This window comes from Corella eumyota, chromosome 7 (assembly GCF_963082875.1).
Source record: "Corella eumyota chromosome 7, kaCorEumy4.1, whole genome shotgun sequence".
Taxonomy (NCBI): domain Eukaryota; kingdom Metazoa; phylum Chordata; class Ascidiacea; order Phlebobranchia; family Corellidae; genus Corella; species Corella eumyota.
Genome location: NC_137496.1, coordinates 2003773 through 2019160, shown reverse-complemented (window position 1 = coordinate 2019160; position 15388 = coordinate 2003773). Strand labels below are relative to the sequence as shown.

General features: G+C 30.4%; 5 protein-coding genes across 6 annotated transcripts; 3 read left to right on the top strand and 2 right to left on the bottom strand.

Moving 5' to 3' along the window:
- Window positions 1-106: 106 nt before the first annotated feature.
- Window positions 107-1045, bottom strand: LOC145759202 (phosphatidylinositol N-acetylglucosaminyltransferase subunit C-like). The gene has a single exon (XM_082572970.1). It carries the CDS (start codon window positions 1042-1044, stop codon window positions 160-162), a length of 885 nt encoding a protein of 294 aa, XP_082429096.1. The 5' UTR covers window position 1045; the 3' UTR covers window positions 107-159.
- A 59-nt stretch (window positions 1046-1104) lies between these two features.
- Window positions 1105-2013, bottom strand: LOC145759203 (rRNA-processing protein FCF1 homolog). Its single transcript, XM_082572971.1, has one exon. The coding sequence runs from the start codon at window positions 1924-1926 to the stop codon at window positions 1321-1323; it is 606 nt and encodes a 201-aa protein (XP_082429097.1). The 5' UTR covers window positions 1927-2013; the 3' UTR covers window positions 1105-1320.
- A 501-nt stretch (window positions 2014-2514) lies between these two features.
- LOC145759596 (monocarboxylate transporter 9-like) lies at window positions 2515-5220 on the top strand. The gene is made up of 7 exons (XM_082573444.1): window positions 2515-2707; window positions 2889-3032; window positions 3284-3429; window positions 3620-4087; window positions 4178-4391; window positions 4474-4722; window positions 5000-5220. Exons 1-7 carry the CDS (start codon window positions 2515-2517, stop codon window positions 5218-5220), a joined length of 1635 nt encoding a protein of 544 aa, XP_082429570.1.
- Window positions 5221-5666: 446 nt separating this feature from the next.
- LOC145759595 (uncharacterized) lies at window positions 5667-9889 on the top strand. The gene is made up of 15 exons (XM_082573442.1): window positions 5667-5684; window positions 5915-6055; window positions 6267-6383; window positions 6448-6539; window positions 6741-6924; window positions 7005-7093; window positions 7553-7646; window positions 7748-7846; window positions 7911-8034; window positions 8139-8310; window positions 8414-8581; window positions 8794-8938; window positions 9107-9332; window positions 9567-9673; window positions 9792-9889. Exons 1-14 carry the CDS (start codon window positions 5667-5669, stop codon window positions 9587-9589), a joined length of 1692 nt encoding a protein of 563 aa, XP_082429568.1. The 3' UTR covers window positions 9590-9673; window positions 9792-9889.
- Window positions 9890-11300: 1411 nt separating this feature from the next.
- LOC145760458 (uncharacterized) lies at window positions 11301-15078 on the top strand. 2 transcript variants are annotated; one of them, XM_082574356.1, is made up of 9 exons: window positions 11301-11502; window positions 11630-11746; window positions 11880-11971; window positions 12085-12262; window positions 12334-12422; window positions 12491-12584; window positions 12663-12761; window positions 13098-13217; window positions 13329-13473. In XM_082574356.1, exons 1-9 carry the CDS (start codon window positions 11452-11454, stop codon window positions 13362-13364), a joined length of 876 nt encoding a protein of 291 aa, XP_082430482.1. In that variant the 5' UTR covers window positions 11301-11451; the 3' UTR covers window positions 13365-13473. The 2 variants fall into 2 exon arrangements, with proteins under 2 accessions (XP_082430482.1, XP_082430483.1); XM_082574357.1 differs by lacking the exons at window positions 11301-11502; window positions 11630-11746; window positions 11880-11971; ... (2 more) ...; window positions 12491-12584; window positions 12663-12761 and adding exons at window positions 13636-13800; window positions 13872-14007; window positions 14088-14119; ... (1 more) ...; window positions 14446-14543; window positions 14939-15078 and having other exon boundaries at window positions 13108-13217; window positions 13329-13524.
- Window positions 15079-15388: the final 310 nt, after the last annotated feature.

Genomic DNA, 15388 nt, shown 5'->3' with positions numbered 1-15388 from the left:
TATACGTGTAATTAAATTATTATTGTGTAAAAAGCTCTTAATTTTTAAACACTACAACTTTATATACGATAATTTTATTTCTATAAAAAGAGGTTCTGTGGTACGTTTAAAAATAAATAAAATCACAGTGAAGGTATCACTAAGGGGTAACTGAAAAGCTTATAAATATTTTTTATGTTTTGTCTCCATAATAACTGCTTCATCCCAAGGACCATGTATAGTGTCTTTGCATGACTGCATTGAAACTAGAACCAAAGGAAAAATAAAAGTTACAGAAATTACTCCAGCAAAAAATGAAAACGAAGATAAAGGTCCTATTTTTAACAAAGCTATTTGTGCAATACTAGCAAATAGAAATGTTAAAAGAAGTAATAGTTGGGGCCACTTTTCCATTAAAGAGCGGCGTAGTATAGGCCACAACCCAAAGAATAACAAGGCTACAATTATTGTGGCAAATGTATGAGCTGTACTATCTAAACGTGATGCTAAACATACAGCAGCAAATATAGCCATGTTAAAGGAAATAGATTGTGACACCAAGGCCACACTTGGCCCATAGTCATGGCATAAAAAGTGACCTAATAACATAAGAACACACATTGTGTAAATTGTGTCAGTACTTATAGTGTGTGTTAAGGTCTTTAAAACAGGAGCAAAATATGCTGTTACACTGACCACAATGACAGCAGTTTTCAAATCATTAAGTTTGCCACCTAATTTCCAATCTGCTAGGGTCCATATGTATAAAACGTAGCCAGTAACAGCACAAATTGATGATAATGCTATAACATTGTTGGGTGATAATAAATCTTGTCCCATATACCACCATGCAACTACAAATAGGACCACGATGGAAAACTGCTGAGTTAAGACAACCGATGAATAGACCAGGGTTTTGTAATCATAAGTTCTTGTGAAAACATTCCGTTTGCGAGCTTCCAGAAATGTCTCGTCAACATAATTGTCTGGGACAAGTTGATCTTCATACAATATTTTTCTCCATTTTCTAACTCCATTTTGCTGTAAACTTCTATGTTCTGCCATGAGTGTTGTTTGTGTAAATCAATAATGTTTGCGAAGCCACATTCTACTAACATAAATAGGTTCTCTGTGAAAGAAAAAGTGTTAAGTAAATTTGGCAGTATGGTTATTAGTTAAAATGCTTAAATTTTAATTCTCTAACAATTACAAATTTACATATTAAATCACAATTAGGGTTCTATTGTAATATACCAAACTATAATACCAAAATTTGTCCACAAATTTATTTATATAACTAAAAGTAGGCATTAAATTGAATTTAAACACACAACAAAGTTTTTATTGGTCAGCCTTCGGTGCACCAAAAGCATCTGGCATTCTTTCGATGGTGAATTTATGTTGAGATATATACATGATTGGTACACCGGGTATTTTACGAATTCTTCGCTTTAAATCACGATCGCATGTAGCAACAATATAACATTTATGCTGAGTCACTCTTTGGACTAAACAATCATCAGCATAAGTTCCCTTGTGCATGCAGGGCAAGCGATCAAATCTTGGGTCTTTTGCAATTCGCAATGCCACCCTAAACTTTGACCCCAATTTTTCTAACTCTGCCATAACGCAGTCAGTAATACATGGGGTGCATTTTGCATACAGACAGTCCATCATAGAGCTTACAATATCAAGTTTGTTTTTAATTGAAAAGTTAATGAAGTTTGTGTCTACAAGAATATGATAAGGGGGGCCTAGTTGTTGGTTGTATTTAAAAAACAAGGCAGAGGATTGTTGTGGAAGGTGTCGGACAGTCAGATTTTCGTTTTCTTTTTTCGATTTTGACTTTTTGGTCTTCATTTTTTTGTTTTTGGAAATTCGTTTATCTTTGAGGTTTATCATTCTTTTCATCTCAGCAAACTTTCTTGTTCTTCTATCTTTACCCATTTTGTTTATAGACCTTTGTTTAAGTTTATTAACAAAGTAAATCTTAAAAAAATTAAGAAGTTAATTAATTACCCATTTACAACTAAAAGCCCCATGTTGCAAATTGCATAGAACTTGTACCATAAATGTGCTTTAGTACAATATTTTTTTTAGGGCGAAACAATTTTATAGAAAACATTCCTACTCGACTAATTAGCATTAAATAAATTTTTGACTAGTTAAACACCCATTTATTTAAAAATTAAATAATTTAATGTTATAAGTTTAATTATTGAATAATTTTTCTAATATTAACTATAATTTAATTAAGTGTTATAAATACAAAAGGTAAACCTACTCATTAACATGTTTATAGTGACAGCGATACCCAAATGACGTAGTATTTTGTAAACAAAATACAAAGAAATTATAAAAAGGATGTATCCTAATGTCATTGTTTGACAGCACGAAAGAATAATTAAATTTAAGCGAGTTAGTAATTACAAACTAATGTATATAGCTTTTTTGCTATTAAAGCGGTATTTACAATACTGGCAGTAAAATATAAGTTATTGCATTTAGTTGAAGTTACGTTTGCAGATTTAAAGGATGGGTGATATACAGCTTGATCAAGGGTGGAGTTGGGTAGTTGATTTTGCATCGTTTTTCAGCCAAACCATGTTATCTTCTTGTTACTATGCGTACGGTGTTTTTCTACAGCCTTGGATGGAACGTTATGATATTTCTTCAGCAACTGCCTCAATTGTAGGGGCTACAGCGTCGGGGTTAATTTCAATGATTGGTATGATCAAAGTTAATAATATTGAATATTATATGTCCTTACAAAATTTTGATTTGTTTTTTTGTAATTTATTTGTTGACACATTTACAACGGAACAACTTCACAAGTTCCATCAAATTTGTGATTACCTTTATTCAAACAAATTTGAACTCTTCAAGATTAAAATTGTTTATTTTAATAGCTCCATTTAGCAGCTATCTTGTTAATCGTTTGGGCTGTAGAAAAACAATGATTTTGGGTGGAATTTTAAGCACATTTGGTTTGCTAATCGCTTCACGTGCAAATTCGTTCATTCTTTTGTTATTTAGCTATGGAATAATATCAGGTAAATACAGTTAAATCATACGTGTACAATCAATGATACGTAACATATTAATCTACAGGTCATATTATAATAATTAGTCAGAACGTAAACACATGAATAGTTTGATTTAATATGACACGCGCCATTTCCCCAAACAGGATAAATAATCGGCCATTAATTGAATTACAAAAATGCAAACCTATTATAGATAGACATAACCACAAACATTTAAAATCCAAGAGATTGAACAACATGTTGTATATTATATATAGGAATTGGATTTGGGCTTGCATACGTTCCTTCAGTTGTTGTTCTTAGTGAATACTTTAAGGCTAAACGTGGAATTGCCCTCGGAATTGCATGCAGCGGCATTGGCGTTGGTTCTTTTTTATTTCCACTTCTTCTTGAAAAACTAATGGTAAACATTGTTGACTGCTATTTAAAATCACCTTTAAATGAACTTCATGAATTTAATTTTTTTAAAACAGCAATAAAATATGATTGTTTTCGTAATCTATAATAATTCACATCTTAAAAATGCTACAGATCTTTAGGGTCTGTCTGACTTACTAATGGTTCTGACATCATATATATTACGATTTTTACAGAATTATTATGGGTTGGATGGAGCAATGCTTATACTAGCTGGATTGATATTTAACAATTGTGTATGTGGTATGGTAATGTTTCCAATAAAGAACAACACGAAAACAAAATTAAAATCTAAACAAGACATTGCTAATCCAAAACTACAAATAGATTGTAATCACAACTTCGAAGAAATTAAGAATAATTATGACAATGTTTTCACAACAAAAATTGATGGCTGTAAGATTTATTTAGACAATAATAATTTAAAGTCAAAAACGAACTGTAATGACAGTTATATTAGGACTGTAGAAAATTGTGATGAAGTTTTGCCACTCAACAATAAATCCACTTTACAACCGAAGCAAAGTTTTTTACGTCATCCTTGGCTTCGTCGAAAATCATCTTTATTTCGTTTGGGGATACAGAATAACAACAACTCCGCTTCAAATACAATTTCCATTGTTGAATTTAAACCGCAAGATAGAGTAAGCCAAAATGAATACTATTTCAATTACGTATGGTTACTATAGAACGGCATATCGATTTCCTGAGCATAATATAGTTTTTTCGTTTAGACCAAATCAGAAATAGCAAACGAAAAAGAGCCTCCCACTGAATCAATTCTTTCCCTTCAAAGTACATTTGCTTCTCAGTCACGTGCTATAATACGTCACCCTTTGTTTTATGCAATGATTATAAGCAACGTAACAATGTACACCAACATGATGATGACTTATTGTCTGGTTCCGATTTGTGCTGTTACTGAACTAGGCTTTACAAAAGACGAAGGTAAGAGGTTGCTTGTTCGCAAATGGGGATTTAGATAATATGCTAAAGCATGGCTTGCAAAACTTACTTTATATTTTATCAGGTGCTTTGTTAGTATCTCTTGTCGGCTTGACAACGATGATTGGTCGATTTGGTTGGGGTATCTTTATCACAATATTCCCCCAAATCAAACCTATCTATTTGTTTATCGTCTTACGTATGCTAGCTGCTATTCTTACACTTCTTAACCCCCTGGCTGTCACGTTTTTGCTGCAGGTTATTTATTGCACACTGGTTGGTTTATGCTTTGGATGTTGGTCGATTTATCCCGTAGTTGTATCGTTTGCATTCGGTAAATATAATATATATAAAAATAGAAGTTTGGTGTACTGGTTAAATTTTTTTTGCTATATCAAAATTGCTCTTTATCAAAGCGTTTTAAAGACGCAAACGATACCTGTTTTTGGTCAATTTTATTTAAAAATAGCAAACGTAACTTGATCCTGGGCGGAGGTGACTTTCTTATGTTTGGGTCATTTAATTTGATACAAATTGTTTTATACAAAATTGACCTACTTTTCTAGGGGCGACTAAGTATATAAACGTAAAATGTTGCGTTTTGCTCTTAGGTGATTCTCGTCTTAACGTAGCTTTTGGATACTTGGAAACCTTTAACGGGATTGGGTCGCTGATTGGTCCAATTCTTGGAGGGTATCTTTATATTCTTACTGGCTCGTACAAAACATCGTTTATTGTAAGTGGAATTTTACAAGCTACAGGGACTTTAACAACAGCTCTTGCATTTAAATTCTTTTATTCTCGTTGTGCCGAAAACTCGCGTAAAAGATAGGAATTTTATTACTGTTTATATAAAACCTTAAAAAAAACATTTATTGTAATTGCGTAACTGTGATGTTTTTTGTTAATCGTAAACTTATGTTTTTGTGCTTTTTCGTTAAAAAGGATTTTTTGTTTGTAAGGGGAAGCATTTTGATTGTTTTAATGTTTATTTAATTACTAATGAAAAGTGTTTTTTTTCAACTTTGATTCCTAGTCTATGCAATTAATATTCTAAAATAGTGTTAATGTTGCACTTTAAAATAAAAATATGTTACCTAAATTGTTTGAAGTATGTTTATTGAAATTTAGAATACGGAAATGTGTTGAGTCATTTAATTAAACTTGTGTGGGATTAACAGTATACGAAAGGTGAATCTTGATACTTTTGTTGTTCTAAGATATGTAATACCATAGGTTGACATTTATTTCTTTGAGACATATAGTATTTTGATCTAGATGGCACTACTACCGAAAGTAATTTAATTAAAAACTTGCCGATGGTAACTCACATTTTTGTGCTTTAAGTTTTCAAGGATTAAACGATACAATTTAAGAAAAATAAAACGGAGAAACTTATAGACAAAAAATATGCTGAAAAGTAGATTTTACTGCACAGTTCAAGAAAAAACAGTTAAGTTTAAAATAATCGTTTAGCAAGTTATCGTAGATGTTACGAAATTGTATAATGATTCACTTTTTTGCAGCAAGTAAATGTAGTAGCGGAGCTAATTGCAGGCGAGAAGGGAAAACCTTTCGTGCACACGTATGTCATTGTAATCGATACTAGTGGTAGTATGGACTGCATTGTCCTTGGCGATTCACGTACTTTGCTTGAAAGAATGAAGGTATGTTTATGGGACTCTTTAGGCCTATGTTAATATTAAACACAAAACAAAATCGCACTTGATAAATAACCTTAACAGTGGTTTATGGTTATTTCGGCTTCTCGAATAGCATTTCACCTATATTTTGATTTAATTTTCACTATTTTTGTTTATTGTCTATTGCGTTTATACCATTTAATGTATGCAAACATTTTGTTATATATTTACGCAGGTGTTTGCTAAGCTCTTTATCGAAAACGCTCCATCTTCTTCCTATCTTTCTATTGTTACATTCTCCGCCGAGGCTCGGGTTGTTTTTCCTATGGCAGAGCTGACCGACGAGGCTAAAGTAAGGCAACATTGTATTGCATTAAACCTTATACATGTATTAGTAATGAGTTGTATTTTATTAGCTTGAAGCAGTAGTCTGCGTAGAGGGTCTTGAAGCTGAAAATGGAACGAATTTAAGCGAGGGGATTTTAACAGCTTTGCGTGAAATATGCAAGTTTGTATTTTAATTTTTTTTATCAAATTTACTTTAATTAACATTAAAAACATTAAAGTTTTAAAAAAGGTAAAGAATAAAAAAAAAAAGTATGGTTACCATGTTCAGCTTTTTAGGGGGAGATTAGGGAAATCCCGGTGTATTCTGCGCATATTTACAAATTTTTTCAAATAAGTAAATTTTGTTGTTTTAAATTTATAGGTATAGACGAAAAACTAGGGATTGCATTATTCTTTTCACTGATGGAGAAGCCAATGAAGGGTTGCTTTATGTCAATGAAATAGTTTCCGAATATGGAAACGTCATGAAGAAAAAAGAGAGAACTAGCAAAGTTTCATTATCTGCAATAACGATCGGAGGGTACAGGCCAACTTTACTTAGAGAAGTAAGTTTAATAAGTTCCTGCCTCCGTCTTAACATTTCTTCAGTTTTATGTTATTGACTTTTTATGATTTTCGATTATAGTTAAGTGAAAATCTTGGAAGTGAAGCGTTTTATTGGCTGGATGAAAAATCTGATTTTGAGGCTGATATGCAACTACCATTGTTTATAAGGTATTGTTGAGTTTGCTAAGTTAACAGTAACATTTGCAAGGTTACATGTTCACATTTTTTTTGTATATATCTTTATTCTCGATGTGGGAAAGTCGAATGCGCGACTTAAACATAGAGTAACAACTGTTACTCCGACCCAGTCTCGAGTTGCCTTTAGCAGTTTGGGATATTATATAGATTATAATTGCTCGGTAATTATGCTGCTGAGTAAGTGCTGGCTCAGCAGGTGTTTATACCGTTTATAGTGCCTTCCTCAAGGGTGCTACAGCTTGAGAGCAGTGGAGATTAAACCCACGACCTCATGGTGGTGTAGCAAGTGTTCTTACCACTACACCATGTTGCCGGTTTTTGAGTTTAATTCACAATTTAATTCGAGGCACTTCTGCATTATTTACCGCTTTGTAATTTTTTATAAACCCCTTTTACTATGTTATAAATATTTTTATCAAACTGTTACAGTGAAGAGACTTGTCTATGTGACATAAGAATGATAATAATTGCACAAAAAGATGTGAAATTATCTTCTGAAATAGCATCTGAACAATTTTTAAAGGTATTTTGTTTTGTTTATAAATCTTAAACTTTATTTATTGTGTGTTGATGGTTTTGGATTTTGAAACTAATGTGTTCTTTATATTTTTTTTTATTTTCCAGTCTCAAAGTAAAAAGAAATTGGAATATTTTTTCCATTTACTTCCAAAAATGATGACCAAGAATGTTTCTTTCTCAGCAAATTTACCTAACAACATGAAGGTTAGTTATTATTGTATAAGCCTTTATATATTGAATATAATATGTTTAAATCTTTTTTTTAAAGGAAGGAGCTAGCATTGTTGAATGTAGTGTTCAATATATTGACGGCCAAATGAATCAATTAACTTTATCAGATCGACTAATCTTTGAAACAACCACTGCTTTAAGTGTCAGAAAAGAGAAAATCGGTAAAAGGGTTATTTTAATAAATATTGTACTAGTTAAAATTTAAGGTTTTAAGTCAGCTTTTAATAAAATGCTTAAACCTAACCTTTTGTTTTAAAACATTCAGCAAAAGGAAATCAAGAATACGCTGAGTATATGAAAAATAAATCTGCATACATTGTTGAAAAAAATAAAGCAAAACATTCATGGAAAAGCTCTCAGGCAGCGTTTGCAAAACTTCTTGAGCAATCTTGCAGAAATGAGGCTATTTCAAGCATAAGAAAAGCTAGCGAATCTGAGTAAACTTATCTACTAAAACTAATGTTTTTACTATACCAATATGACTGTAAATACTTTGAGTTAAACATTGCTGTTTTTATTTGACTTATTTTATTTTATTAGTGATTTGTCTGGTGATTCAACAACATTTGACAAAACAATCGAAAAACTTATGTCATTTAAAAAACTCGGCGAGTATATGATGGAATCAGATAGCAGCGCCTTTTTTACAGGAATGTTGAACAACATAGATGGGTTTATCACTCATCTAAACCATGCATCAACAATAACGTTAGTATTATTTTACATATTAACATTTATGTTCAACTTCATGTAATCTAAACTTAGTTGTATGTTAAACCAGAATGATTTGTTTTTAATAATAAAAAGATGTAAGCACTTAAACAGAACATTTTTAAAATTAAATTTTTATTTACACAAATTTAATTTAAAAATATTTAATTTCGGTTAAAAAAAAATTTGATTGAAATTGGTATGTTTAGGTCTTCAAATGATTGTGGAAAACTTATGTCGATGGCATCATCAATTGTAACAGAAATGCCAACAGCTTCCAGTGTGTTTTCACCTGAGCTGGAGCAACCTTATTTGAGTAATGCGATTGCTAGAAAGTTAAGAAGATGTAGAAATGTAAGTGTTTTAAGAAATTACTTTAAAGTTAAATACCTTAGAATGAACAATTGATTTAATTCATGGATAAATTTATTAGCTACAGTCTGTTAAAAATGTTTATCTAAAAATATCAAAAATATAAAACTTTTACATGTTTTTTTATGTTTTAATGGTTTGTCTATGAAGTGTCCATCAACCCTAAAGCACCTTTGCCACCAATACCTCATTTTGCCCAACCAGACCCAGTTGAAGAAGTGGTTGAACCAGAACCAGAATTTAGAAAAGCACCATTACCAGCAGCTGCATTTGTTAAAAAACTACCAGTTAAGCTACTGGTTGATGTCAAGACCCAGATTGCTTACAAAAATCTTTCCTCAAAGCCACCATCTGAAGAGTTACAAAAAGAGCATCGGTTTGTATATTTTTTAGAGTTTTTTACACATCACAGAGTAACAAATTAAATGATACAAGAAATAGTGTTTAAATTTAGAAAAGGAATAAATGTGCCAACGTGGTAAAACATATAATGGTTAATTGAATGTTACACATTGTTTTAATAATTTAACATAACATAGTTGCTAAGTTTAAAATAAGTTTAGGTGAAATTTTTTCCTTGCTATGTAGTACTGAAATATATAATTTTCAGAATTTTTAAGGATAAGAGAATAATTTTGTCTGATGACATTATGCTCAGCAGAAATGCTAAGAATAAAAGTTACATCGAGTTGGTGAATAAGTGTGGAGCAAAAACAGGTACAAGTTAAATTTAATATTTTAAATATAAAAATACTCAACAGTTGTTACCTAATTTTGTTCTATAAAAGAACATTAAGTTTACATTATTTTAAATTATGATCCTTTTTAATTTTAGCCTCAAATATAAATCCTAACTACAAGAATATGGTTCTGGTTGGAAGTAAAAAAGAAAATCCCAAGTCCCCTAAATTCAAGGAAGCAAAAAGATTAAAAGTAATAATGTTTGTTTTAGCAGTTATAAATTACTCCTTAAAAAATTAAATCAATTCAATAAATTAAGAAATATAAAAGTATAGTTTTTATATTGATATTTAAAAATAAAAGTTTTTGGATCATGTATGTTGTTCTATTAAACATAATTACACTACGGCTCTCCTAAATTCTCTCGTCTAGATTACAGTGCGAGAGAAATATCATCCACAAATTACGGATTCTCTTCTATAGTAAATGGCACATTGTTTTGTCTATAGCCAGGCAACATACATAACCAAAGTTTTATTTATACTTGTTTTATTTTCAGATTCCTATTGTGTCGGAAAATTTCATTGATGATTGCATACTAGCTGGAGAATGTTTGGATTTTGATAAGTATTTGATCATGACAGGTTAATATGTTTTAACATTTTTTTAAGGGCTTAAATGTTATTTTAAAAATTGAAACAGTTGTACTTTTTACTAGTTTTTATTTTTCTACCTATTTTTTAATTTATGGTATTTAAAGTGTTTTTAACTACTCAAAATATTTTCTTGTGTGCCATGCGTGCTTTGTGTTATTTTAACTCAGTATTATATTACTAATGAAGTAAACTTGTAGTCATTTTGCCAGTGGAAAGACTGTTATTGTAATCTATGTTGTGTAACTTGATATGGACCAAGGACATTTTATTTTGTTAAAATTATTGTAAAGGGCATTTTTTTAACGAATGATGTATCTTTTAAATCAGGCGAACTTATAGTCATTTTTTTAAATGAAATGATTGTTGATGTAACTTGTGTTTTGTAATATAATACTATACAAGGACAATTAAACGTTTAATTAAGTTGTATAGATAAATTTTCTACCCATGTTTGTATCAACATATTTTTAAATAGGCAAACTTGTATGATTCATTGTTTTAATGGTATTAATAAAGAGCAGTTGACCTGTAGTTTAATACACAACAGGAACAGTGTCTTTTGTTACACTTTTAATTTCATTTTCCAAAACCTTTTGTTTTAGCTTCAACTATTGTTAATTCTCTCTGGTGTTTTTAAAACTGTGTTAATTTAAATAAAGTATAAGAAAAACATTGTAAGTTGCTATTTGTTTTTATTGGAGTATGTGTTTTATGATATAACTAGCATATAGTCATCTTAATACTTGCATGAAATAATGTTGAAGGCTAAGTTTTATTGCGGAGTTGAAGAGAATAAGGTAAGTTTGGTTAAGTTATATTGTTTTTACTGAAATAAGAAATGAGTGTTAATGGTAGGTAAAAATTTTGATTTAACATTGTGTACATATAAAAAAATAAACTGTTATTGTAATTAAAGTGAATACATAATGTACATAAAAGGACTTTAGTTTATTTTTTAGTTAGCTTAATTTGTTTTCAGTTTAAATTAATTGTTTCTGTTGCATGTTTTGTTAAGTTGAAGTTTGCTTTATTTTAAAAATACAATGTTATAATTTGTTTTTTGTTTAGAAAATAGATGTAGTAGCTGAGTTAATAGCTGGTGGAGATGGAACTCCATTTAAACTTGCTTTCGTGATAGTTATTGATGTGAGTACAAGCATGAGTTTAAACGTTCCTGGGGACAGCAAAACTTACCTGGAAAGAATGAAGGTTAATTTTTAAAGTTCTCTTTTATTTAATATTTAAAATTTCATAGCATAAAGTAATGGTTTACCAAACAGTTTTAGCATTTTCCGAGATTAAAATTTCTTTTCGTTTTTTTTTATTTATTTTTTAGGGTTTTGCGAAGAGTTTTGTTGAAAATGCTTCTATGACTGCTTATATTTCTATTGTCACATTTTCAACGGAGGCAAAAGTCATTTTTTCTATGGTAGAAATGACAAAGAAAAATAAGGTAAAATTAATTTTAGAAATTGTTTTATTAACAATTAATGATTAAAAAATATATTTAAATATTTATTGTAGATAGAATAAACAAAATATAACATACATTTTACTTAATACCTTCTTTTGTTGGTTTAAAAAAGAATCAAGCAATTAAAGTTATCAATAGTCTGCAAACTGAGGGTTCTACAAACTTGAGCCTTGGTGTTTATACAGCTTTGGATGAGATCTGTAGGTTTGTATATTTACCTTAAATACTTGCAAATATATTTAAGTTGATAAAATCTTATCTTAGTTTTTAAAAGCTATTTAGTTAAATGCCCGATTTTAAGTTAAATCTATGTTTAGACTGGGTCAGAACACAAGAGATTGCATTATACTCTTCACTGATGGTGAAGCGAATGACACTGATGATAGTTCAGAGATAATAGTTGAAAAATTCAATACCAGAATAAAAGAAAGAAAAAGCAAGGTTTCTTTATCAGCCATAACATTGGGAGGTTATAGACCAGCTCTTCTTAAAAAGGTATGTTTAATAATTCATGCATAAATGTGTTGTAGTTCTGTTATATTTGTTATTATCTTTTTTATGTGTAGTTAAGTGACCAACTGGGAAGTGAAGCATTTTATTGGCTGGATGAAAGTTCCCAATTTGAAGCTGACATGCATCTTCCACTATTTATAAGGTAGTTTTATTAGAAACTAAAAATTTGTTAATTTATGTTGACCATTTAAACATTTTTTGTATGGGCAGAACGGTTTCCAGCATTAGTGACGTCAATGTTGAAATAACTTGCCAAAAACATTTAGAGTTTGTAAGCGAAAGTGCTTCAAAACCATTTCTAAAGGTAAATTCCAAAAAATTGTTACTCTGACATTTGCAAAGATTTATTACATTTTAAATCGTTTAAATTTAACTATTGTAGTTAGAAACACCAAAAAGGTTGGAATATTTTATTCACCTTCTTCCTAAGTTCATGAAAAAGAATATCAGTTTCTCAGCAAATGTACCAGAAGGCGTAGAGGTATTTAAGATATTTTTGTTTTCAGTTTTTTTTTTTGCAATATCTTTATTCTCGATGTGGGAAAGTCGATTGCGCAACTTAAACATAGAGTAACATCAATTACTCCGACCCAGTCTCGAGTTGCCTGTGGCAGTTTGGGATATTATAGATTATATATGCCCGATAGTTATACTGCTGATTAAGTGCTGGCTCAGCAGAAGTTCAAGCCGTTTATAGCACCCTACTCAAGGGCACTACAGCATGAGATCAGCGGGGATTGAACCCACGGCCTCATGTGTGGTGTTTTAACAACTGAAAATATTAATCTATGTTTAGTCAATCTAAAATATTTTATAGAATGAAGAAAGAGTTATCAAAGCTAAGATAACATATCGCGATGCAAGAATGAATAAGCAAACATGCACTGAATTACTTGTCTTTAAAACACAATTTTGTCTGTTCAGAAAAAAAGACTTGGTAAGTTATATGAAGTACAACATATATCAAAACATATTATCAACTAGTGAAACATCAATAAAAAAATTAATGTTTTTTTATAATAATTTTAATATAAACATTTTTTCCTAGCAAACATTCAGAAAAAATCAGAAGATATCAATGTGAAATCAGTAGGCTACATGGAAAAGCATGGAGCCTATGTTATAAGTGGAAACAAGTCATACTCTTCTTGGTCGAGTTGCCAACAAGCAATCCAAAAACTCTTTGATCAATTCTGCCGACAAATCGCCATGAACAGTATTGAAAATGCTAGCAACTGTACAATGTATATAATGAGTTATCATGTAAAAGCTAAAAAATGTTATGTATGTAGCAAAGTTACTTAAAAAACAACCATTTTTTAACTTTATTGTGTAACTTTATTATGTTATTGTAGAGAGAGTGCAGATGAGCCGCCAGCTTTTGAAGAAGGAATATCTGCAATTGAAGAATACAAGGTCTTGGGCAGTAACATTTTGGGCTCAAAAAATCGGATATACAAGCAGCTATATAGCAACATTAACAGTTATATTTCCCAACTTAATTATGCTGGTACACTTAGGTAAATTGTTGGCATTTGACACTTGATTCTATTTTATTATATGTTTACCAGAAATTTAAAAAATTTTCCAGGGGTGCACAAGATAGTGGACGACTAATGGCAATAAGTTCCTCATTGGCATCTGAAATGCCCACAGCTTCAGGAGTTTATGGTGAAAATATTAAACAACCTTTTCTGAGTAACGCTATAGCCACAAAACTTAATTCAGTAAGTGTCTTATTTTTAAAAACTTGTCATGTTATTATCATAGTGGCAAGAGTTATTTAAATAATTTTCCTTTGTTTTAGCTAATTACCGACATGACATTGAACAAACCAAGGTATTTTAATTTCTTTTTTATAACTTTGAATATTTAAATTGTACCTTAACTGTGTTTTTTTTTTCTTAGTAAACCTAAAGTTTTCAAAGGATGGACATTCGTCTTATCAGAAGGTTTGATGCTCTCAAGACCGAAAGACAACGACGGTTATTTGCAGATTATTGCAAAGAATGCTGGAAAGCCAGGTAACTGTAAATTATTATAAAAAACTGGCTATACAGGTAAACTTTAAAAATAATTTTTTTAATAAAAACTGTAACACCGATGTACAATAAAAGAGTAGATTTTATAAAATACTACATAACCCCCAAAATATTTGTATTTAGTGCAAAATGTAAAAAAAGCGAAAAAATTCATTTTGGTTTCTAACCAATTTGATGTTGATAAAAAATCAAATAAAGTTAGAGATGCAAGAAGATTAGGGGTAAGTTTAATTTAATCTTAACAAGTCATTTATTAAAGTTATTATACATCGTATATATCTTTATCCTCGGTGTGGAAAAGTGGAATGCGCGACCTAAACATAGAGTAACATCAGTTACTCCGACCCAGTCTCAAGTTCCCTGTGGCAGTTTGGAATATTAGAGATTATATAATTGCCCGGTAATTATACTGCTAATTAAGTGCTGGCTCAGCAGGAGTTTATATCGTTTATAGCGCCTTACCCAAGGGCGCTACAGCATGAGGTCAGTGAGGATTAAACCCATAACCCCATGTCTAGTGTAGCAAGTGTTCTTACGACTACACCACGCCACGGTTTTTACATGTTATTAAATATGTAAATATTACTGGTGTAATCTATTTTATTTTTTATTTAAGGTACCGATTGTGTCACAGAAGTTCCTAACAGAATCCATTCAAAATCAAGAAATGATGAAAATTAAAAACTTTCTTTTAAAAGCTAATTAGGCACCATCTTCTATAATGGTATACGTTTTCTTATTACAATAATTTGTGTATAAAGAAATTGTTTAATTCAGTTTTTAAATATTTTACTTTATTAATTTCAATTCAGGGTTAAATTTTTTTTTAGAAAAACTTTTCAAAATATTTTCTTGTGTGCCATGCGTGCTTTGTGTTATTTTAAACTCAGTATTATATTTTTAATGAGATAAACTTGTAGTCATTTTGCCAGTAGAGAGATTGTTATTGTAATCTATGTTGTGTAACTTGATATGGACCAAGGACATTTTATTTTGTTAAAATTGTAAAAGACATTTTTAAACCAATGATGTATTGGAATTTTTTTTAATTAGGCGAACTTAAAGT